Below are 25,786 nucleotides of genomic sequence, written 5' to 3'. Positions count from 1 at the left end.
GGTCTCTTAACAGGAAGTAGTTTATTTTACAGGCATAAGGCCCAGGTGGAATTTCTAATCCAAAATCCTGAAGGGGTTTCCCTTATATATGATTTTAGCCTCTTTATCTCCCTTATGGTTATCTGCACACATTTGATTGGATATTCTAATATAACATGGGGGCCACAGGATTGATACAGTACTGAGCATGCCAACACATGTAGAGTCCTTGGCTGTCTGACAAGGGTTAACATCATTGCTCTGTACTGAAGAAGCAGAACCTGACATGGTTACATATGAGCAGATATAGGGACTACAGGTGAAGCATTCTTAGGCAAGTGGATAACAACTACATTTCATTCCCAGGAAAGATTCTGCCCTTTTTCTTCTATCCTTGGGAAGGCCTCTACCACAACTTTAAAAATGTCAGTTAGAAACTGACATGTCTAATTAAAAGGCCTCTGCCACAGTAACGTCTCTAATAACCCTATTATAGAAAAATTCTCTTATTTTATAGGTGAGAAAATTGAACTTGTCAACATTGCAATTTGTTTGAAGGTCATAGATGTAATTGTAAATAGGACTAGATCCAAGCATATGTGACTCTCATGGTGCAGTACTGTGTTTTCAATCAGTTCATTAAGTTGCTTTCTATGTATTTTGTAACAGTTCAGTAAGAAAGTTTTTTTTTCTATAAGGTGTGTCAGAACTCTTATTTGGGAAAGTGAAAGAAGCCTGTTATGTATTGAAGTGATTTTTACATTTTTGTATTGCTGTGAAAGTCTCAAGGAAGTAAATAAACTATAATTCTGTTGTGACAGTGGAAGTTTAGGATCTTTTACTTTTTGTAGAATATCCAAAATGTGTTTATTGGGATACTTTTCCATTTATCTTGATTCAGGGCGCGTTCAGTGCTGCGTTCTGAAGAAACAGCCTTCTGTAAGTGTGGTTTTTCTCCTGTAGGATGATAGGGGACAGTGGAGCAGCTAACATGCAAAATTGCTGTTTGTGCATGGTTTAAGACTGTCTTTGCATTAGGTGCATTTTGTGCTTCTTCTCTTCTGGAAAGGGTGGAGATCTTTTGCCAGAGTCCAGTGGGTGAGAAAAGCTAGTTTTTTTTTTCTTTTATTGATTACTTGTAATTTTGTTTACATGCTTCAGAACTGTTTCCTTGTCAATTATGATGAGACCATTATTTACTGGAATCATTACAGCGTAGCTCAGAGAGACTGAGTTTTCTGAAGAGTGTGCAATTAATGATTTAATTGATTTTGATCAGAAAAGTGACCTTTTCCTAATGTCAGAGTAACCTGTGTGTGCTTTTTTGTTATGTGTTTTTTTTTTTTATTAAGACCTATTTTATTTATTTGAAAGAATTACAGAGAGAGAGAGGGATTTCTTCCATCCACTGGTTCACTCCCCAAATGGTTGCAACAGCTGGAGTTGAGCCAATCTGAAGCCAGGAGCTTCTTTCAGGTCTCCCACATGGGTGCAGGGGCCCAAGGACTTGGGCCATCCTCTGCTGCTTTCCCAGGTGCATTAGCAGGGAGCTGGATAGGAAGTGGAGCAGCCAGGACTTGAACCAGTGCCCATATAGGATGCCAGCGCTGCAGGCTGGGCCTTTAACCTTCTATGCCACAGCGCCTGTCCCTGTTAGTATTTCTACTTTGGATTTACATAGTCCAAAGTTTTTACTCTGTTTTACGTTAATTAGTGAGCTTAACACTATCTTTTAGAGGTCAGAGTAGGTAATAGCTATTTATTAGGAAGACTAGTCCTTATACTTACTGTACCAAGAGAATGTCGGGTGGAGTGGGGGAATGAAGAGAGTAAACCGTTGTGGCTTTCTATAAAATTTTAATAATTTTTACTAAGCTTTCTATGAGGAATAGTACTCCTTTATTTTTACATCATGTGTCTTCTATATATTGGAACATTGGAACTTGGGTCTCCATTTCTTTGTTTCTTATGTTTTTTTTTTAATTGTGAAAAGTATGGAATAAGGTAGAAGTTGGCTATGGTACAGTTAACATTCTCTTTCATTCTTTGACCAAAGTGGGCAAATCTGGAAGCTGGGATCAGACTTATGGAACTGTCAGTTCCCTTAATATACTCCTAGTTATGAATTATTATAAATCAAGGACTAAAGAGATACTTAGCAGAGTTAGAAATAACCATCAAAAACAATGATCAGTATCATTTCACAGATTATAGTTATAAGGTTGAGCCAGAATTAGTGGCTTTAATATAAAAACATTGAAATAGCTTATTGTATGAATTCTAGGATGTAGGACACTGAACTGGATATTAAAAAGTTCTTGGGGCCAGCGCTGTGGCATAGCGGGTAAAGCTGCTGCCTTTGGTGCTGGCATCCCATATGGGTGCCAGTTCGAGTCCTGGTTGCTCCACTTCCGATACAGCTCTCTCCTGTGGCCCAGGAAAGCAGTGGAAGATGATCCAAGTCCAAGTCCTTGCACTCTCTTCCGCTGTTTTCCCAGGCACATTAGCAGCATTCATACAGAATGTCAGCATCACTGCCAACTATACCACAACACCAGCCCCCCAATACTCAATTTTGAGGAAGCTCCACAGACCAAATCTCTCCAAAAATATGTGGAAGTGGAGCAGCTAGGAGTTGAACTGATGTCCATATGGGATGCTAGCACCACAAACGTAGCTTTACCCACTGTGCAACAGCGCCAGCCCTGAAACTTTGCCTCTTAAAATGTAGATGAGTATGTATTAGAAATAAATGTGTTAACACCTAAAGTAAGGTATATAAAAATGAAATATAATCATAAATTTGTATTTCTTTTTAACGCAGAGTGGTAGTTCCTGTTAGTCCTGAGCTACTTCAGTAGTCTTTGTTCAGTGTTAGATTGTGAACTGCTTGAGGTGTTAGCTGTTGTTTATTCCAATTCCAAATGAAATACATTCAGCATTTGGTAGATGAGTAAAACGAGTAGAGTGGGTTTAAAGTCTTTTGTGTCAATTGAGGAAGAGTTTTTAAATGGAAGTTAAGGTAAGAGATAGTTATGAATTTTACCTGAATTACTTTGGTTTAGAAATTTCAATGCTACATGAATGCTTTCAAAGGATTTTCAAAAAAGTGTACACATCTAGGAAATTGCATCTCTTAGTCCTATTTGCTTATATTCTACTACTAGATTATGACTGTTCTTTCCACTGAGGCATCAGCCTAGTAAAAGAAATAGACCCATATGACTTTTTCACATATTAAATCCAGACCCAAAAAGTAGAAACTCAGGATATTGGTCATTTCTAAACTTCTTTTATTTAGTCATTGTGAAATGATAAAACCATTTAATAAAAGCATAACATTTGCATTCCTGGAGTTTTTATTAATTTAGATTCTGCAGGAATAGAGCCCTTTGAAAATCAATGAATGAAGAAGCTTAAGCAGAAGAACAAGAAATGCTTTGTAGTTTTAGGTGGTAAGACTGTCATAAGGTTAGCATGTGTATATATGTGTGTGTGTGTGTGTGTGTAGGGCAATATATGCTTAAATATCAGAATAAGTATTCATGGACTAGTTGTCCTGAGGTCAAATTAGAGTTATGTTAGACAAGTTTGGTTATTTTCTACTTCTCTATCAGAATGCAGAAGTTAATGATTTGCTTTTGGTTCTTCTTAGTTGAAGCCATTCTTTATCTAATCTTAATTTGTAGAGGTATGGATTATATAGTTATTCCACTTCTGATGAGTTCCTTTGAATTCCTCAGTTTGCTCCTGAGAAATCTCTAGATGGTGTCTACAAGATTTGGAAACACTATTTTGCTTTTTAACTCAAATGAGTTAGATCTGGTTTTTGTGAAGAGATTGTCTGCTGTTTGTTTTTAGGGAGATGTTTTCTTTAAATTTTTTTTTTTATTTTAAAGACTGTGCTAAACATCTGCCCCTGGAGAGATGTTTAATGGTACTCAGAAGAGACTTTCAGGAAATGGGTGTTTGGTCGCTTGGGTCAACTTCATCCCAGATTGGAGTGCTTGAGTTTGAGGTCTGGCTCTGCTTCTGATTTCCCAGTTTCCTGCTAATGCACACCCTGGGATGCAGCAGGCCATGATTCAGGGAGTTGGGTCTCTGCCAATATGTGGAAGACCTGAATTGAGTTCCTGGCTCTTGGTTTTGGTCCAGCCCTGACTTTTGAAGACATTTGGGGAGTGAACCAGCAGATTGTTTTTCTTTCTCTCTCTCTCTGCTTTTCAAATAAATAAAGAAAACTTGAAAAAGCAAGAGATTTTCGGTGGCTCTTCATATTCAGGTTACTTCATATATTTTGTTTTGAGATTCTATGAAAAAGCTTTAGATTTTAATAGGGTCCTGTTTGTTGTGGTAAGTTTCAGATTCTGTCATAAGAAAAATTGTTATTTTAGGTGATTATTCTGTGGTGTCCTTGCTGAGTATAACTTGTCATCCCCTAAACTTAATTTTTGTTTCTTTAGATGGCTGGGAGACTTGAATGGCTTTTTTGTGATTATGTGAAATAGACACAGTGTTTTTTTATCTTCTTTTGTTTTTCTGTTTTAGTACTTTTTTGTTTCCCTCCCCTTTTTTCTTTTTGTAAAAGAACAGAAGTTTGTTATATTCCCAGACACTCTTCAAGTATAAGATGTTAATATTTATCAAGAATCTGGAGAAGCATGTGGATTTAAAAAGTTTAGATCTTTGAGGGGTACTTGAAGGCATTTCTGAAGAATTAAAATGCAGGATACCATGTAACTTAGGTGAGGTATGTACTTTTTAGCCAGTTTGGCCAGTTATGTTAGTCTTTCATGTTTGCCATTAGAAAATTAATGTTAAATAGAGATACAATAATAAGAATCATGTAGAGTTAAAGGCTAAGAAAGTATTGTCACAGAAAATAGAAATTGTAAATAGCGTGCTGAAAATAACATGCTGCTAGCTTGTGCCCTGCATGAACCTGAATTTTTTTCTTAATACTGAGGGTGGAATTTTTCAAAAAGCAGATTTTCATGAAGGACTTTTCCCCTAGGCTGAGATCCACGGTAGAAGAAACTTCTGTTTTTCCTACTTCACTTGTTTTTATTATTATTATTTTTAAAGGAGTTTTTCTTTGTTTTTTTTTTAAAGATTTATTTATTTATTTGAAAGTCAGAGTTATACAGAGAGAGAAGGAGAGGCAGAGAGAGAGAGAGAGAGAGAGAGAGAGAGAGAGAAAGATCTTCTATCCGCAGGTTCACTCCACAGTTGGCCTCAATTGCCAGAGCTGTGCCGATCTGAAGCCAGTAGCCAGGAGTTTCTTCATGTCTTCCATGTGGGTGCAGGGTCCCAAGGACTTGGGCTATCTTCTACTGCTTTCCCAGGCCATAGCAGAGAGCTGGATTGGAAGTGGAGCAGCTGGGACTCGATCCAGCATCCATATAGGGTGGCAGCACTGCAGAACAGGGCTTTAACCCCCCCAGTGCCACAGCACCAGCCCCTATTTTTATTATTTTTAAAAAAGATTTATTTATTCCTTTGAAAGTCAAGATTGGTAGAGAAAGACATGGACACACACACAGACAGACAGACACAGATCTCCTATCCTTCCATCTACTGTTCACTCCCCAAATCTCTGCAATGGTTGGAGCTGGGCCAGGCCACAGTGGAGGATGGCCCAAGTGCTTGGGTCCCTGCACCCACATGGTAAACATGGGGGAAGTCCCAGGCTCTTGGCTTTGGATCAGCTCAGCCCCAGCTGATGCAGCTATTTGGGGAGTGAACCAGCAGATGGGAGACCTTCGTCTCTGTCTTTCCCTCTCTCTGAATGTAACTACTTCTCAAATAGGTAAATGAATCTTCAAAACAAAAAAACCCACAGAAAGCCAGGAGATCAGTGAAGATGTTAGTAATACAGTAACAACAAAAAAAAGTATAATAAATTAAAGAAGTGTAAAAGAATAATACAGTATTTGCATAGAGTTAAGATGAAAATAGAGTTAAGATGAAAAACTTTGGAAAAAGTATGCTGTATTAACCCAAAGTACTTTCTGTTTAAAGATTTATTTATTTGAAAAGCACTGTTACAGAGAGGCAGAGACAGAGGGAGAGAAAGGTCTTCAATCCCCAAATGGCTACAATGGCTGGAGCTGAGCCAATCTGAAGCCAGGAGCCAAGATCATGGTCTCCCACGTGGGTGCAGGGGGCCTGAGCACTTCTGCTTTCTTGTGCCATAAGCAGAGAGCTGGATTGGAAGTGGAGCAGCTGGGACATGAACCCGCGCCCATATGGGATGTCTGTGCGGCAGGCAGAAGCTTAGCCTACTATACCTCAGCACTGGCTGTGGTAGCAGAGTTCTGTTTGGTAAAGTGGTAGATATAGCCATGGAGGCATGCTTTGCCTGACTCCTGCTGGCCCCCGTTTCTTTCAGTCTAAGAGGTACAAACGAGCTTCACCTGTCCCAGGATGCAAGGACCGAATGGATAACGTTCTGTAAGCTGAGTTGCTTTACTGTATTTTAAAAATAATATGCTATTTAAAAAAAAAAACATTTATTTGAAAGGTAGAATGAAGTAGAATGGGACGGGGGGGAGAGATCGATCTTCCATTCACTGGTTCACTCTCCCAAAAGGTCCTAACAAGTAGGTGGTCTGGGCCAGGCCAAAGCTAGGAGCTAGGAATTCCATCCTGGTCTCCCACACAGGTGGCAGGGACCCAAGTACTTAAGTCATCATCTGCTGCCTTACAGGATGTGCATTAGCAGAATGCTGGCTAGGAAGTGGAACAGTTGGATCTTGAACCAGGACTTTGATAAGGGATGCCAGTGTTGCAGGTAGTTGCTCAACCATCTGTGCCACACTGACCCCAGTATATTCTTTTTAAATAAGTTAACTATTTTGTCTTCCATTTTCAAATATTAATATAAGTACAGTATTGTAGATGAGAGTGAATCCTATTTGAACTTTTTTAAAAAAATTTATTTATTTGAGAGGTAGAGTTACAGTGAGAGGGAGAGACAGAGAGAAAGGTCATCCATCTGCTGGTTCACTCCTCAAATGCCCATAACGGCTGGAGCTGAGCTGATCCAAAGCCAGGAGCTTCTTCTGGGTCTCCCATGTGGGTACAGAGGCCAGAGGACTTGGGCCATCTTCTACTGCTTTCTCAGGCCATAGCAGAGAGCTGGATCAGAAGTGGAGCAGTTGGGACCAGAACCTGCACCCATTTGGGATGCTGATGCTGCAGGTGGAGGATTAACGTGTGCCACAGCGCCAACTCCGTATTTGAACTTTTTAAAAGTTTTACTTTATTAGTTTTTTTTTGAGCTGAAAAAATAGCCTCTGCTGCTTTTTATTCGAAAGTCAGAGATGAGAGATGGATAGAAAGAGATTGATGGATTTGATTTGCAGTGATTGACTGAGGGAGATCTGTCTGCCAAAGCCAGGGGCCTGGAACTCCATCTGGATCTCTCACATGGATGGGAGGGACCCAGCTACTTGAGCCATTTCTGCTGCTTCCAGGATGTGCATTAGCAGGAAACTTGAGTTGTGAGCAAAGCCAGGGCTCTAACCAAACCACTGCAATATGAGATCTGACCAGTCTCAAGTACCATCTTTTCCGCCTAATGTCCATCTGCACTTTAACCCTTAAAATCTTTATTATTTTATTTGAAAGGCACAGTGATAGGGAATGACAGAGATACAGAGATCTTCCATCTGCTGGATAAGTTTTTCAAATGCCTGCAATAGTCAGGGCTGGACCTGGCCCAAACCAGAAGACTGGGTACTCAGTCTCAGTCTCTTGCATGAGAGGCAGGGACCCACCCCACTATTTGAGCTATCACCTCTTCCTCTCAGGGTTCATGTTAGCAGGATGCTGGAATCAGCAGCAGAGCCAGGACCTGAACGAAGGTAATCTGTTATGGGAGGTAACATTCCAAGCAGACTTCTAACTGCTTTCCCATTCGCCCACCCCATTTTAATCATTGTAAGTGTAGAAGTCACTCCCCAATTGGCCGTAAAGGCTGGAGCTGGGCTGATCCCAAGCCAGGAGCGAGGAGCTTCTTCTGGGTCTTCCATGAAGGTGTAGGGGCCCAAGCAGTTGGGCCAGCTTCTACTGCTTTCTCAGGCCATAGCAGAGAGCTGGATTGGAAGAGGAGCAGCTGGGAAATGGACTGGCACCCATATGGGATGCTGGCGCCGCAGATGGAGGCTTAGTCCACTGTGCTATAGTGCTGGCCCCCACCCTGTGCCTCTTGATTCTCTTTCTCCATGCCCAAGTGACCACTAAATCTGTTTTCTTTCTGGACTTGCATATTCTGAATCTTTTTGTATATGACATGTTGTATATGACATGACATACATGTTTGTATATGAAACGTTGTGGCTGCCTTCTTTAGAATATGTTTTAGGAAGTATCAACATTTCCTTCATTTTCTTTTTTTCTTTTTTTTTGACAGAGAGAGAGAGAGAGAGAAAGGTCTTCCTTTTCCATTGGTTCACTCCCCAAGTGGCCGCTAGGGCCCGCACATTGAGGCCGTCGCGCTGTGCTGATCCGAAGCCAGGAGTCAGGTGCTTCCTCCTGGTCTCTCAAGCGGGTGCAGGGCCCAAGGATCTGGGCCATCCTCCACTGCACTCCCGGGCCACAGCAGAGAGCTGGACTGGAAAAGGAGCAACTGGGACAGAATCCGGCGCCCCAACCGGGACTAGAACCCGGGGTGCCGGCGCCGCAGGCGGAGGATTAGCCTAGTGAGCCACGGCCCCTGCCATTTTCTTTTTTAAAAAAGATTTATTTATTTTATTTGAAAGGCAGAGTTGGAGAGCAACAGAGGCAGAGAGAGAAGTCTTCCATCCACTGGTTCACTTCACCAAATGGCCGCAGCTGCTGGAGCTGAGCTGCTTCGAAGCCAGAAACCAGGAGCTTCTTCTGGGTCTCCTTTGCAGGTGCAGGGGCCCAGGACTGGCTATCTTCCACTGTTTTCCCAGGCCATAGCAGGGAGCTGGATCAGAAAGTGTAGCAGCCGGAACTGGAACTGGTGCCCGTATGGGATGCTGGCACTGTAGGCGGCAGCTTTACCCGCTACACCACAGTGCCGGCCCCAACAACTGTCTTTCTTAAAGATTTATTTATTTAAGAGTTAGAGATCATCAGTCTACTGGTTCACTCCCTAAATGGCTGCAATGGCTAGGTCTGGGCCAGTCTGAAGACTGGAGCCTGGAACTCCATCCAGGTCTCCCACATGATTGACAGGGACCCACACAGGCTATCTTCTGCCACCTTCCCAGATGTATTACCATGGAGCTGGATTGAAAATGGAGCAGTCAGGACGTGAACGAGCACTTAATATGGGATGCCGACATTGTAGGCAGCAACACAACAATGATGTCTCCTATGTTTAATTTTTTGAGTAACTACCAAACTTTTTTATAGTGCTATACCATTTTACATTGTTAGTAGCAATGTATGTGCAATCGAATTTCTCTATATTCTTCCCAACACTTAGTTTTTGTATTTTAAATCATTATTGTCCATTCTATTGAGTATACCATGGTTTCTTGTGGTTTTGATTTGTATTTCCCTAATGATTAATAATCTTGGGCATTTTTTCATGTACTTGGTGATTTGTATATCTTATTTGGAGAAATGTGTATCTATGTCTTTTGCATATTTTTTAAAAAGATTCATTTGTTTGAAAGAGTGAGAGAAGGAGAGACAGAGGAAGATATATTCCATCTGCTGGTTCATTCCCCAAACAGTTGATGCCAGGAGCCTGGAACTCTATAGGACTCCCACGTGGATGTCAGGGGCCCAAGCATTTGGGCCATCTTCTGCTTTTCCAGGTGCATTAGCAGGGAGCTGGATAAGAAGCAGAGCAACTGGGACTGGGAACTGATGTTTCGATACGGCATACTAGTGTCCCAAGCAGCATCTTGATGTGCTGCCACGTCAGCCCCTCTTTGCTCAATTTTAAATTGGATTTCATCTTTTTATTATTTAACTGTAGAAATCTTTATAATTTACATAGTAGACCCTTATGAGAATTATGCTGTGAATGTTATTTTCTACCTTTCTGTGGGTTGCTTTTTACTTTTGTTTTTTGAATAATAGATTTTTTTTTTCATTTGTATGATAGTGATAGGGAGGGAGAGACAGAGAAAGAGATCTTCCATCCACTGGTTCACTTCCCCAATGGTTGCCGTGGCTGGCTATGCCAGGCTGAAACCAGGAGCCTAGAATCTCTTCGAGTCTCACAGGTACATTAGCAAGGAGCTGGATGGGAAGCAGCTGGGACTTGCACCAGCACTCTGATATGATATGTTATACTGGTATCACAAGCGGTAGCTTAATCTGCTGTACCGCAGTGCTGGCCTCTCTTTTTGCTTTCTTGGTGGTTTCCTTTGGCAGAATGATTTTGAATTTTGATGGAGTCACAATTTTATTTTCCGTTTTAAGTTAATTAAAAATGGGTTTAATATTTAGGTGCTACATCTGAAATTGTAACTTCTTATAACTTATTACAGATGCACCTATTGTGAGTATGTAAATTAACAATGTTGTAAAATTTAATTATATAAATATTTCCCTTAACGACTGAACTCTTTCAAATCCTGTTCCATGTTTTATTCATCTTTGGGTTAGTTATACAATTTTATCCCAAGTAGAAGATAGAATTTTTTAAAAAATTTATTTTATTTATTTGAAAGACAGAGTTACAAGAGAGGTAGAGACAGATGTCTTCCATCTGCTGGTTCATTCCCCAGATGGCTGCAATGGCCGGAGCTGAGCAATCCAGTGCCAGGAGCCAGAAGTTTCTTCAGTCTCCCACATGGGTGGAGGGGCCCAAGCACTTGGGCCATCCTTTGCTGCTTTCCCAGGCACATTATCAGGGAGCTGGATTGGAAGTGGAACAGCTGGGACTTGAACCAGTTCCCATACGGGATGCTGGTGCTGTGATGCAGTGGGTTAAAGCCCCGGCCTACAGTGCCGGCCCTGAAGATAGAGTTTAAAAACACAGGCTGAGGCCTTTGACAGAGTGCATGATCAATAATGTATTTGATAAATTAATGACTTTTTATGTTTAATGATGTCAAACAAAATTTTGGCTTCCTTTTTTCAGAAACTGATAAGTCATCTTTTAAAAAGGTTTATTTTTATTTATTTGAGAGGTTGGGGAAGAGGGAGGGAGGGAGGGAGAGAGAGAGAGGGAGAGCGAGACAGATCTTTCATCTTCTGGTTTACTCCCCAAATGCCTACAAGAGCTGAGCTGGGCCAGGTGCCACATTAGCAGGAAACTGATCCATAAGTACTGATTAACTGGAGCCTTAACCAGGCAGTCCAGTAGGGAATGCAGGAGTTCCATGTAGGGGCTTAACCTGCTGTACTATAATACCTGTCTGTAAATGTTTCTTGAAAAGCTGCTTTACATATGTTTTGATTTCTAAGGGTTTTTCAAATATAGGCTATATGAGTATACAAGTGAGACAACAAAAGCATAAAGTAGTTGATCTGTGAAGATATATGTAAGGATCAATTGGTGATTGTGATATTAATATAGGAATAATGCAAATATGAATTTTTTTTCCTTTTATCCCCTAAACTTTTTAATCCTTTTGAAACTGATTTATGGTAGGTAACTATATAATATCTTACAGAGTAGATTAAAGCTAGGACTTTGTGGTGCATTTTAAATAGCTTAATAGTAAAGTTCAACTTCTATTTAATTTTACAATATCTGATATTATCTATCAGATACAGTGCATTGAAAATGCTCAATATCTTGGAAATGTTATGCTAGCTTTTCTCTTAAATGATATTTTGGTGCTAGGTAAGTGTATAGGTTATATCCTCTGAAATAATTGATTCTTTAAATTTTTCCTTTGAATATGGATATGTTCAGAAGACTTAGAGTAATGATTAATTTTCAGTTGGTCAGAGCTTTATATTTAATCAAATAAGTGGTAGACTAAGAAAATTCTTTAAATATTTCTTTTGCTAGTGAAAGCAAGTTGAATACATTGGTGCAGAAGCTTCATGACTTCCTGGCACAGTCATCTGAAGAATCTGAAGAAACAAGCTCTCCTCCACGACCTACAATGCACCAAAGCATAGGTAAATTGAAAACTTCTAGTCCTTTTTTTCTTCTTTATTTTTGTGGGGTGGGTAGAGAGCAGATATTAAAGGCTTTCAGTTTGTGGAAAATGAGATTAGTGAGTAAAGAAACCCCTATTATATATCTTACTTAGAATCTCATATTCTAGAAGATTCTATTTTTGGTAAGTCAAAATATAAGTGTGTGGTTGTCTGGACTTAAGGAAGCATTTATTATGGTTTTATACATAATAGAAATGTCTTTTAGACATGGTGATGAAAGTTGACTGAAAAACTGGTGGTATTAGCAGAGGTGGGAGTACTACAGACATATTTTATCTTACCAGTTACTTATGTATTGTTACATTTTTATGTTGTCTGAAAATATCTGTGAGTACATTTGGTACATGCTTTTATATAGCCACTTAAGACCTCCTTTCTGTCCTTCTCTCTGTCGTAAAAAATGTGTTTGTTCATTTGAGAGGCAAGGGGGGGAGGGAGGAAAATACAGAGAATTCCTATATTTTGGACCATACCCCAAATGCCCGTAACAGCTCCAGGGTTGGGGCTGAAGATGGGGGCTAGTAACGAAATCCAGATCTCTCACGTGGTTAACAGGAACTCAGTTACTTGAGTCATCTCTGCTGCTTTTCAGGGTCTGAATTAGCAGTAAGCTGGCTCTAGGAGGTGGAGCTGGGTATCGATCCCAGTCATTATGACATCTGGTGTCAGGTTCATGAACCTTAACTGGTATCTTAACCACTAGGCAAAATTCCTGTCCCCCTCTCTACTTTTTAAAAATATCTTGTATCATGTGTTGGTTATTATTTTCAGATTTTCAGGGGTAGCTACATATATGGATCTGAACACTTACACTCATGATATATACACAAAAGTGTAAGATCACAGTGTAAAACTTAGCCATGTGTGTAATTGGAGTTCCAGGAGAGAAGAGAAAGAATAGATCAGTAGTCAGATTTGTAGAGAGATTAATTATCTAAGCATTTTCTTAAAGTGATGAATGATATTAGATTCCAGATTCAATATTTGGGAGCCCCAGAGAGATTAAATAACACCAAAAAAACTATAACTAGGCACATCACAATTAAACTCCAAAAAAAGGGAGAAAATTTTCTAAGTAGCCAGAGTAAAGAGATATTACTTCCAAAAGAGCAACAGTAACTCTAACAGCTTACATGACATAAATGATAGAAGGCAGATAGCAGTGAAATGCTTTCTTTAAAGTGCCATATGAAAATAATTGCCAGCTCAGAACTCTCTATTCAGTGAAAATATACTTTAGATTTTATTTATTTACTTGGAAGATAGAGTTACAGTGAGAGGGACAGACAGAAAGGTCTTTGATCTGCTGGTTCACTCCCCAAATGGCTACAACGGCCAGAGCTGGACCAATCCGAAGCCAGGAGCCAGGCGCTTCCTCTAGGTCTCCCACGTGGGTGCAGGGACTCAACGACTTTGGCCATCTTCTACTGCTCTCCCAGGCCACAGCGGAGGGTTGGATTGGAAGAGGAGCAGCCACGACTAGAACCAACGCCCATATGGGATGCTGGCCCCCCACTCCCCGATGGAGGATTAACCTACTGAGCCACAGCATCAGCCCTGAAAATATCCTTTTAAAATGAGGGATATGAGACTAGCATTGTGACATAGTGATTAAAGCCACTGCCTGGGGCGCTGGCATCCCATATAGGCACCCATTCGTGCCTCTATTTCTGATCCAGCTCCCTGCTAATGGCCTGGAAAAAGCAGTGGGTGGATGGTTCAAGTGTTTGGGTCCCTGCCACCCACATGGGAGACCCAGATGAATTTCCTGGCTTCTGGCTTCTGGCTTCTGGCTTCTGCCAGGCCCAGTCCTGTCTGCTGCAGCTATCTGGGTTATGAACTAGCAAATGGAAGATCTCTCTTCTCTCTTTTTCTCTATTTCTCTATCTTTCTCTCTCTGTCTCTCTCCACCCCCTCCCTCTCCGCGAGTTGCGGCTGCTACTCTTCCGATCCAGCTCTCTGCTGTGGCCCGGGAAAGCAGTGAAGGTGGCCCAAGTCCTTGGGCCCCTGCACCCACGTGGGAGACCCAGATTCAGGTTCCTGGTTTTGGATTGGCCCAGCTCCAAACATTGTGGACATTTGGGGAGTGAACTAGCAGATTGAAGACTGATCTCTCTCTCTCTTTCTGCCTCTCTAACTCTGCCATTCAAATAAAATAAATCTGTTAAATTTTCATGAGTTGATGTTGAATCTTCTAAATTGATGCCACATACTTACTACATTCTAGTCTCTTTTTCCTATTTAAAATATTTTACTCATTTATTTATTTGAAAGGCAGAAAGAAAGAGATAGGAAACAAGTTTCATTTACTGCTTCATTAATATCTGCTTTATTTTTTTAAGTATGATGCCAATTTTATTTTATTTTAAAGATTTATTTTATTTATTTGAAAGAGTTATACGGAGAGGTAGAGACAGAGAGAGAGGGCTTCTATCTGCTGGTTCACTTCCCAAAAGGCTGAAACAGCTGGAGCTGATCTGATCCGAAGTTAGGAGCCAGGAGCTTCTTTCCAGTTTCCCACGTGGGTGCAGGGGCCCAAACACTTGGGCCATTCTCTACTGCTTTCCCAGGCACATTAGCTGGAAGCTGGATTGGAAGTGGAATAGCTGGGACTTGAACCTACGCCCATGTGGGATGCTGTCTCTGCAGCCTGTGGCTTTAACTTGCTGCACCACAATTCCAGCCCCTAATTTTGTTTTTTAAGTAAAGCATTTTTGATTGTAAAATTGTACATATTTATGGGGTAGTGTGTGATGTTTCAGTTGTGTACAGAGTAAATAAATTGTTCATTTAACATTTCTTTGTGGTAATAATATTCAAAATCCTATCTTGCAGTTTTTGAAAATAGAGAAAAATATATAGTACATTAGAACTAATTATAGTCACCTTACTGTGCAGTAGATCCCAAGAACTTATTGTTATCTTGTAATAACTTAGTATCTCTTAATCAACCTTTCCCCATCAACGTTTGGTAACCACTATTATACTTTTAAAATCTGTAGATTACTATTTTTTAGACTCCACATATATGTTTTAGATTCCACATATAAGTGAGATTGTGTGATCCGTTGATTTTCTCCCTTTTCGCTTGCTTTAGGTTTGATTTGCTCTTATTTTCCCAGTATTTTATGATGAGATGAAATAGAATTTAGTGGTTTTAATTTTTTTATATAAACTGTAACCTAAATTTTTTATGTGAAATATCTTAGAAAATTACATTAGAAAATGTTTTGATACCAAAATACTCATTTTAGAAATTACTGTGTCCAGCCGGCGCCGCAGCTCACTAGGCTAATCCTCCGCCTTGCGGCGCCGGCACACCGGGTTCTAGTCCCGGTCTGGGCACTGGATTATATCCCGGTTGCCCCTCTTCCAGGCCAGCTCTCTGCTGTGGCCAGGGAGTGCAGTGGAGGATGGCCCAAGTGCTTGGGCCCTGCACCCCATGGGAGACCAGGAGAAGCACCTGGCTCCTGCCTTCGGATCAGCGCGGTGCGCCGGCCGCAGTGCGCCGGCTGCAGCGGCCATTGGAGGGTGAACCAATGGCAAAAGGAAGACCTTTCTCTCTGTCTCTCTCTCTCACTGTCCACTCTGCCTGTCAAAAAATAAAATTAAAAAAAAAATTACTGTGTCAAATAAGAGTGATTCTAGTAAGAATATTCCTCTTAGGAATATTTTAATGTGAGTACATGGCCAGTAATGGCCAGTACTGCCACCATTAATAACTTGAAAATGAGTTCTTGGAGGTGTAGGTATTAGTCTTCTATTTGATAATGCATTGAAGAGATACATAATATTCTTTCATTTCTCTTTTAGATAAAACCAGTGGTTCTGGAAATAACTCTGATATGATTGAAAACAGCAGGGAAGAGGTAAGAATAATTGGAAGATTTTGCATATATTTATTTCTAATAACGAACTGCAATATATGTCATTAAATTGCCTCTAGTTAATATATGCATGTGTTTAAAGTTACTTTTATACCAAATTTTCGTGATGTCACTTCAATTTACTGGTAGTTCATTTTAAGAAGGTGTTCGTTATTATTGCTGTGGTTCACTTCAGTTTACTTAAAATCAGATTACCAAAGACTTTATAATAGAAAGGTATTTTCATTACTATATTGCAGCAGTGCTGTTTGAGATAGATGTTGTGGTCTTGATTCCATGGGAGATCTCCCAAAATTTTCTGTTAAAAAGAGTCTCCTAGGCATGATTATATCAGTTCATACTGGGGTCCTTTACCTGATGCACAGGCCTATGTTATGATTTTAGGATTCTTTCTACGTTGTACAAAAAATTGAATCCAGTGTGAGTATATTGATTATACTGTCAAGTAAATTTAGTATTTCAAAGCAAGCTGTAGAAGTTACTGTATGAGAAGAGTGACACATTTTCAGATCCTAAAAACTCCCTACCTCTATTTGCATCTGATTGCTTTTTTTTAAAAAAAAGATTTATTTATTTATTTGAAAGTCAGAGTTACACAGAGATAGAAGGAGAGGCAGAGAGAGAGAGAGGTCTTCTATCTGCTGGTTCATTCCCCAAGTGGCCACAATGCTTGGAGCTGTGCCGATTCGAAGCCAGGAGCCAGGATCTTCCTCCGGGTCTCCCATGTGGTCTGCCATGTGGGTGCAGGGGCCCATGGACTTGGGCCACCTTGTACTGCTTTCCCAGGCCATAGCAGAGTGCTGGATTAGAAGTGGAGCATCTGGGACAGGAACCAGCACCAATATGGGATGGCAGCACTGTAGGTGGCAGCCCAATCCACTACGCCACAGTGCTGGCCCCTCTTACTACTTTTTACACCTTTGTTTTGTCCTTGTTGACTGGGGCTATGAGCATGGTATAGCAGCATATCATCTCTTACCACTTTAGCATGTAACAACAAATATTTTAAAACAGAAATGTAATCTCTAGTCAGAGAAACTTGACAGTAATTGATAGTTTTTGAATTTTCTTTTAGAAAAATATTTAAGGCATATAAATATTATATCATCACTGTGTAAAAGATAATATTATAGCATAATAGTTAACTATAGGGATTTTGCTCTGAGGGTTTTGCTCACTTTCATATTTGTTTCTCATGTTTAGGGAACTAGCTCTTCAGAAAAATCCAAATCTTCAGGATTGTCACGATCAAAGAGGTTGGTTGATGCTTAAGAGAAAATTGTCTTTCGGATTGCTTTATTTTCTGTTTTGTTAAAAGATAAATCTTTTGTGTGAACTTACTTCAAGCACCATTGTTCTAAGTAAACTATTCAAAGGCATGCATTTTAAAATGAGTACTATACTTTGGTAAGTCTTTTGTATCTGTCAACCTATTTTTAATTATTAATTTATTCCAATTTTGAATTTTAAAGGTCAGTTTTGGAGAAGGATTTGTTAAGCATTTTGGCTCTTGTTTTTGTTTTTTGTTTGACAGGCAGAGTGGACAGAGAGAGAGAGAGAGAAAGGTCTTCCTATTCTGATGGTTCACCCTCCAATGGCTGCCACGGCCGGCGCATCGCGCTGATCCGAAGCCAGGAGCCAGGTGCTTCTCCTGGTCTCCCATGCGGGCCATAGCAGAGAGCTGGCCTGGAAGAGGGGCAACCGGGACAGAATCCGGCGCCCCGACCGGGACTAGAACCCGGTGTGCCGGTGCCACAGGCGGAGGATTAGCCTATTGAGCCATGGCGCTGGCTCGCATTTTGGCTCTTGTAATAAGTAGCTCATTTTTAATTTTTCTTGGATTCCACAAGGTTTTATACATTTTGATGAACGTGTAATAATTATATATTTATGGAAAACATTATGATATAAGAAATTTATACAGTGTATACTGATCAAATAATGATAATTAGCATTTCTAACTCCTGATCATTTCTTTGTATTTGATACCTTCAAGTTCTTCTAGTTCTTTCTAAAATATTTGATATGCTATGTGGCCCCTTTCCTTAAAAAGAAGGGAAAAGGGAGAAATGTTGACTGTCTCATCAGGCAATATATAGGTTTTTAGGGCTATATGAAACTGTCTAGGAATGAGAGTAGCAGATTGTCATAGTTGTAAGTGAGCTATATGAAGATCAAAGAATGGTAAATATGCAGTTTTGTGCTAAATTGTCAAACAAATTATACATGAGGACAAACTATTTCTAAGTATATTATAACCAACAAAACTTTTGGAGGGAGTATGTTCTTATTAGAAGTTTGCAGTCTATTGGACTTTTGTTGTTTGTCACCAGTGGGAATGTCCCTTAATAAATAGAGCTTGCTTATAATAATTTATTCTCTAAAGTAGTGAGTCTTAGAGAGGAGTGCCCTTTAAGAACCCCTTGGTAGGTTTTTTAGAATGTATATGCTCTGGTCCTACCCCAGACCTGCTGAATGATAATCTTCAGTAATATAATACAGAGATGTATACTTCCCCAGGTGATTTAATGTGCATCCCTGGTTGATAGCCACTACTCAATCCAAACATGTTTTTTATGTTCTATGGGTGTTCCAATTGTCAGAAATGTCCATAATTTTGTGGACTTAATTCTTTCATAGGAAACCTTCAATTGTAACAAAGTATGTAGAATCTGATGATGAAAAACCTTTGGATGAAACTGTAAATGAAGATGCTTCTAATGAAAATTCAGAAAATGATATTACTATGCAAAGTTTGCCCAAAGGTAATGTGTATCAATTTTTCATATGGAGTTGAAGTTGAAATGTATTTTTAAATATTATTACTGTAAAATTGGAACTTGATTACCATTCACTGTGTATAAAGGACCAAATTTGGCATTGTACTGATGGTGGTCTGGAAGTATACTTGGGGTCTTAAAAAGTTCATGGCAAATGTGTATCATGAAAAAAATCCATAGACTTCAAAATTCTTTGCAGTAACACATCTTTTAATTTCATTTCTGTGAACTTTTTGAAGTACTGTTTTATGATAATAATGTTATTCAGCTTTAGATTCTGGAATATTCCTTACCTTTGAAAAAATAAAATTATTTTTTCTCCACTGGATTTTAGAGAAGAGGTTTTGTTTACAAATTATACTTGGATGTGGAAATAGTAAGCAGTTTAATATATTGGGTTTTGGTTCAGTAATGTTAATGTGTTTCCTTTATACAAAAATGTAACAATTACTTCAGAAAATTTTTTAATGTTTATTTTCATCTACTGAAAGGCAGAGAGAGAGAAAGATATGCACGTACAGACACACACACACACACACACAAATTTCATCTGCTCATTCATTCTCCAGATGCCCTCAACAGTCAGGTCTGGGCCAGGCCAAAACAGGAGTATGGAGCACCATCTGGGTCTCCCATGTAGGTGGACCTAAGCTCTTGAGCTGTCATCTGCTCCTTTCCAGTTCACAATAGCAGGAAGCTGGATCAGAAGCTGAGCAAGCAGGACTCCATCTGGCACTCTGATACGGGATGTGGGTGTTCCAAAAGGCTGTTTAACCCACTGTATAACAATGCCTGCCCCTTGAAATTTTTTTAGAAAGTTTTTACAGTTTAGCTTAGTCTTAATGCATTCTTAACTTTCCTAAGGGTAAAAGTCAAAGCTCATTATCAAAGATAGGTTTAGGTATATTTTTTATTATTACGTCTTTAAAAACGCTTGTCAGGTGCCTCTCAAAAGTTCTGACTGTAAAACCTCATTAATAAATGAGAGGTAAAAACCAACTAAGGATATTGAACTGTTTGTGGTTCAAGTATGAAAGCAACGTTATTGGATGATGTGAGGATGACAAAGGACTTTAGTAATTTTTCAGTGTTTCAAAGAGTCAAAATTTTGAATTTTTTTCTTTGTTAAACAATATGTTCCTAGTGGCTTAGCAGATTTTTTCAGATTATTCTCATGGTCAGACCTTTTACAATGGTGTTTATGAAACTTTTTTCCTTGTCTGTGTTTTAATGCCATAGTTTTAAATTGTGGAAGTTTTAAAATGTATGGCGGGTAGAGGGGTGGTACTTTGTTTAGCTAATGTAAATTAAAATTTATAAAATGAAATGAGAAAACACGTGAAGAAAGGTATTGAGAAAAAAATTGTTAGGCTACCATTTACTTGGCTTTACAAATCATGTGCGACAATTTTATGTAATGGTTTTCATGACCAAGGGCAGAAAGAGCATGAGAGTCTGAGTCTCACTGGAAGTAACTCACATTAGATTTTTACATTCTTGGTGTTTGTCACTGGGATTACTTCTAAGAGCTAGCAATTGGAACCTTTGTTTTCAGGGTACTGTGGAAGAAAGTCAGACCAAGTATGATGTTACTAACTTGAACTAAGCGGCATTCTCTCACCAAAATAAAAATTAGACTCATTTCATGAGATGAAATTCTGATGGTTATTATTACAGGTATTGTTGTAATACTCTGTTGAGTATTAATAGATGAAAAACTCTTACAGAATTTAACCTCTGTAATCTTCAAAACAGTGCTGTAAGGTAATTATTGTTTCTACTTGTAGAGATTAACAAATTCAGAGCTCAAGGAATATTTCAACTTTAAATTAAGCTATCTCCTGATTTGCCTGTATCCAAAGCTAGTGAGTGTTCTTTCCACTCTGCTGCTTTGCTTCCATTTACAGAAGAATCAAAATTTCTAGCTTGTGTGATGTGCTGTGGTTTCTCTGAGAGTATATATGTGAAATGCTTGTTGTGAAGAGCACTTTTTGTTGTGGGGATTAAATTTACCACAGTCTGTAAAAATCTCAGTCCTCTGTGCCCTCTTTCCTCTCTCTCTTGTTCAGAGATTCAAAGATTCATTTACTAAGTTGATGCTGTAACTTGCTTGTTGAATAACATAGGCACATATTTCATAGAGAACCCCTGACAAGTACTTTCTTAATTGTTGCCAATAATGTGCATTTACTAAGCTAGCAGTGTAGATAAATATTGAGACCCAGACCCTTTTTATTATGCTTGCTGTATTTGTTCTTGAGAGACCATAACGAAAACTTAAATTGACAATCTTTGTCCTCATTTCACATGTTCATAATTAAGAACGGTTGTTTTTATTTCCATAGGTTCCAACAAATAATTTGATTATATGATTTATTGTTAGAGCACTTCAGCTTACGTGTTTTAAAATTATATGTAGTTTAAGACTCTTTAAGAACTTTGTAGAGTAGTAAAGCTTTGAGACACTAGTTGGGACATGCTGCATAATAGGTATAGCAGTACTAGAATGAACTTCATTGTCCTCTCTACTACTCCCTCCAAGCAGTATAAAACAACCCTTAGAAATCTTTTTCTGAGTTTCTGATTTGGATTATGAGAAGAATAAGATGTCTTTTAGAAATACTTTTTCCTCTGACCACTTATTTTAAACACTATGGAATTAGCATGGGTATTCATATTCATAACAGGTTTTTTGATAGGCATGATAAGAATTCAGAACTGGGCTGAGACTTTCTATTTGATTTACAGATTCCTGCTAAAATCAGTTCATAATATTTTTTCTTCCTGTTTTTATGAACTGTATTCCAAGAAGTAATCTGTTGACACGTGGCCCTTTTATTATTATCTTGTTTTATTTACACTTGTGAGATCCTTAAACAAGTATTGAAAGCTTGAAAGATATAGATTATGTACAAGCAATGTTGGCTTTATCTGAACTGAAGTCTTGTACTTCATTTGCACATTTAATATGTGTAATGGTTTTTTAAATGAAATCATTCTAGGTACAGTGATTGTACAACCAGAGCCAGTGCTGAATGAAGACAAAGATGATTTTAAAGGGCCTGAATTTAGAAGCAGAAGTAAAATGAAAACTGAAAATCTCAAAAAACGCGGAGGTAAATACAAGTGAAAATGAAACATGCGTTTAAATTGCTGTTTATCACCATATTGGAAAATCTGATATGCTTACTAAAAATACCTCCACTTTTCTGCCCATTGTTTATTTAAAAGCACTACTTAAAAGTAACTTCTGTTTCTCTCTGACCTCTGAAGCAGAAAAGGTTAAGCATTACTTCTCAAAACACCTTTGCCTTCAGTGGCTGTTATCTCAAGAAGCTTAGCATTTCCTTTTTTTTTTTTTCCCAGATTTACTTATTTATGTGAAAGGCAGAGTTAGAGAGAGAGAGAGAGAGAGAGAGAGAGAAAGCAAGATCTTCCATCTACTGGTTCACTCCCCAAATAGCCACAATGGCCAGAGCTGGGCCCATCCTAAGCCAGGAGGCAGGAGCTTCTTCCGGGTCTCCCATGTAGGTGCAGGGGCCCAATATTTGGGCCATCTTCCGCTGCTTTCTCAGGCATATTCGCAAGGAGCTGGATTGGAAGTGGAGCAGCCAGGGTTTGGACCGGCACCTATATGGGATGCTGGCGCCACAGGTGGTGGCTTTACCCTCTGCACTACAGCACCAGCCCCAGCATTTCTTTTTCACATGCTAGATCTGTGATGGCTGTGTGCCAGAGTACCATGTGTTTTCCCTCATCTGGACAGAATTGCAGATTTGTGTAAACTCTTGTCTGTGGCCTCAAGGTAACTTTATGCATATTCAGAACATTGTTATATAAAGTTATGAACATCTGGGGTACTTATTAAAAATGCAAGTCCCTTGGCCCTGCTCCTTACAAATTAGAATTTCTGGGGAGGAGGTCAAGATTGTGCCCAGATTTGTTCTTATATGCACCGAAGTTTTGGGTCCATTGATCTAAGGATAGCAAAGCAGCGGAAAGTAGGAAGAAGGGAGCTCCCTCCATCTGCCTGAGCCACCTCTCTGTCTGTCTACTCACACTTCAATACACAATGATTTTGGCTGTCTATAGAGAGTTCACATCAGGAGGATTCATTTAGAAGTTTATGACAGTGGGTGTGTCTCACTTGTTTATATGTAATTTAAAAATAGTGCCTGTATATTATCTTTGGGCAGACTAACAAAGCCAGAATCTATAATTACAAAAGGAGTGAATCTCCAAAATGCAGAACATAACACTAAATTTCTAAAAAAGTATAATAAAGCCATGTCCATTTAATATTGATCCTGTTATATAACTGTGAAGTTCTTATTTTGGTGACATTTTGTGTATATTTTTATTTCAAAGCTATGATTATCTTGATGGAACAAGTAAAATAGGTCTCTACTTAATAAAGTATTAGATACCAGTTTTCATATAAATGATTTATGATATAGGTAGTAAGAATCAAGGAAATGTTGCTTAGTCTTTTGTCCAAAATGGGTGTTCAAGCCCTTTGGCAATAAGGAAGATTTTTTGAGATTCCTTCATAATGGGGAAACAGTCATGACAACAGAGCTCACCAGAAGCAAGGTGGTATTTTTAAAATTTAAGTAGAAAGTGATGATAGGAAACAGCAGCAAGGTTTTTTCTCTCTGATCAGGAATCCTCTAGCTAAGACAGAAAACTGCATGTACTGCATTGTGTCACGATTAATATCTAAATGGTGTCTTTTGGAAAGGGACTCTGGAGTTGTCAGTGTCTAAAATGTAGATAGGGGCTGGAAGGAGAATTAAAGAACAGCACTATTGTTGGAGAGGGTGTTTCTAGAGCCACTTTGGTATGCTGCTAGTATTTACTGTCAGCTGATAGGTCTCTGGAACATTATTAAGTGTTCTGTGAGAAAACGTTTATATAATCATGCTTAAGGTAATTTATATGTATGTTTATAGCCATACAGTAGCACTTAAATCCTTTATATTTACTTTTGTCTTAATGATTTACAACATTTTTAAGCTATTAGAAATCACACCTTATATACATAAGTATAATAAACTAGTGATCTGAGATATTGACTTCTTGTAATTAATATTCAAACATTTTAGGAAATTAGTTCCAAAGTTGGAACCTAATTTAGGAAAGTTTCCAGAATGTAAACTTGATATATAAGACAATGTTGGAACAAAATTATAGCACAAAGACTTAGCTAAAGTGATAATTTCATCAGCTGCATTCTTTTAAATATGGTAGCCCGTTTTGACATACTTTCCCTAGTTTGTTAGGAAACATATCTTACACCTAACTTTTCTCCGTGAGACAATACTTTTGTTCTCTCTGTAAAACCATTAAAATATATTGAACTCAGAACTGAAATGCCTCTGCCATTTACACACTGTTATACTCTTTAAGATATTTCATAACTAAAATAAGTTTTAAACATACGTGCACCGAAATTAGTACATAAAGTAAAGTAACATTTCAACATTTTACCATATTTGCTTCAGATCTCACTTAAATAAAATATTGATTCAGTCCTACTTTCATCCATTTCCCCTTCTTCCCACCCCACCAGGTAATGATGATCTTACAGTTTTATGCATGTGCATGTGTATGCATGTTTTTCTATGTTTTCTGTATATGTATGTGTTCATAAAGCATTTTCATTTAAAAATGTACAGTAATATACTGTATATATCCTTTGGGAATCTTTCTCATTCAACATTGTTTTTGAAAAGAATCCATTTCAGTAAATGTACATGTACTTTGTCTATTTTTCACCGCTGTTTAGGATTCCCCTGTAGTATGAATAAACCACTGTGTATCCATTCCACAATATGAAGTTGTTTCCAGCTTTTGATTTTTTAATTTTCTAGTTAGTGCTGCAGTGAATATCCTCACGTAGGATTCCTTTTACACATGTGGGAGAAATTCTCTAAAGGATCTCCTAGGTTTTAAGAATTCTTTAGTGATGTATACTCATGATCACATAACAGATGCTTGCTAAATATTAACACTGGATAAGCATTCAGACAATAGCTTTTATTATCTGAATGATATCATTCTTTGAAATGAAAAAGTGCATTTTATATTTGTTTCTTTTAGAATAACAATATATAAATAGCCAAGATCAAATAAAAACATTGGACAATGTGATTTAAAATATTAGCAGCATATGTAGTAAACCTTTACGTTTTCTTTTATCTCCTAAAATTGTATGATGATGTCCTTATATGTGAAATGTTTTTAGCTGCTACAGGTAAAACAGTGGCAATAATGTTTGGGCCCATGGCACTTGGGCCCTAAAAACTAACAGTACAAAACAAAATTTAAAAATGAGAGGTGTATTTTTTTTGGCTTTAATTTAGGAATAGAGACAGAGACAGAGGTTTTTTTTTTTTTTTTTAAGTTTTCTCCTTTAGTGAATGCAGGCATTTTCACCAGCATATTTTGAATCACAATATACCATCTTATCTGTTTCAAGATCTTTGTTGCACATCAAGATCATTTGTAAAACTTAAGTCTAGGAGGGACTGGTGTTGCTGCGCAGGAGATTAAGCTGCAAGGATCAGTGCTAGTGCCCCATATCAGCACTGGTTCGAGTCCCAGCTGCTCCACTTCCCATCCAGCTTCCTGCTAATGCACCTGGGGAAGCAGCGGAAGGTGGCCCAAATGCTTTGACTCTCATCACCCTCGTGGGAGTCCTTGATGGAGTTCCTAGCTTTTAGCTTCTGGCTGACTAATCCCTGACCATTGTGGCCATTTGGGAAGTGAACCAGCAGATGAATTCATATTCTCTCTCTCTCCCCCCCTTCCCCCTCCTTCCCTCCACCTCTCCCTTTCCCTTTTTCTCTATAATTTTGCCTTTCAAATAAATAAGTAAATAAATCTTAATTTAAACAATGTCTAAGTTTGTACTTTAGTGGCTTATAGGTAGGAATGGCTATCTGTGTCTTTTTTTTTTTTTTTTTTGACAGGCAGAGTGGACAGTGAGAGAGAGAGACAGAGAGAAAGGTCTTCCTCTGCCATTGGTTC

General features: G+C 38.8%; 1 protein-coding gene across 9 annotated transcripts in view; it reads left to right on the top strand.

Annotated features, from left to right (window-relative positions):
• The window catches only part of ATRX (ATRX chromatin remodeler), a 202,620-nt gene that overhangs the window by 23,323 nt on the left and 153,511 nt on the right, over nucleotides 1–25,786 (top strand). For 5 of the 9 annotated variants that reach the window (XM_062184322.1, XM_062184323.1, XM_062184321.1 and 2 more), the window contains 5 exons: nucleotides 11,933–12,045; nucleotides 15,901–15,956; nucleotides 17,178–17,230; nucleotides 18,615–18,739; nucleotides 21,757–21,870. In XM_062184322.1, the coding sequence (XP_062040306.1) occupies nucleotides 11,933–12,045; nucleotides 15,901–15,956; nucleotides 17,178–17,230; nucleotides 18,615–18,739; nucleotides 21,757–21,870 (461 nt within the window). Of the gene's footprint in view, nucleotides 1–10,069; nucleotides 10,191–11,932; nucleotides 12,046–15,900; nucleotides 15,957–17,177; nucleotides 17,231–18,614; nucleotides 18,740–21,756; nucleotides 21,871–25,786 lie in introns of all 9 variants that reach the window. The other 4 variants (XM_062184328.1, XM_062184325.1, XM_062184324.1 and 1 more) reach the window with 2 other exon arrangements.

Source organism: Lepus europaeus, chromosome X, assembly GCF_033115175.1.
Source record: "Lepus europaeus isolate LE1 chromosome X, mLepTim1.pri, whole genome shotgun sequence".
NCBI lineage: Eukaryota > Metazoa > Chordata > Mammalia > Lagomorpha > Leporidae > Lepus > Lepus europaeus.
Note: the sequence above shows the minus strand (reverse complement) of the source record. Positions and strands in the feature narration are given on the sequence as shown.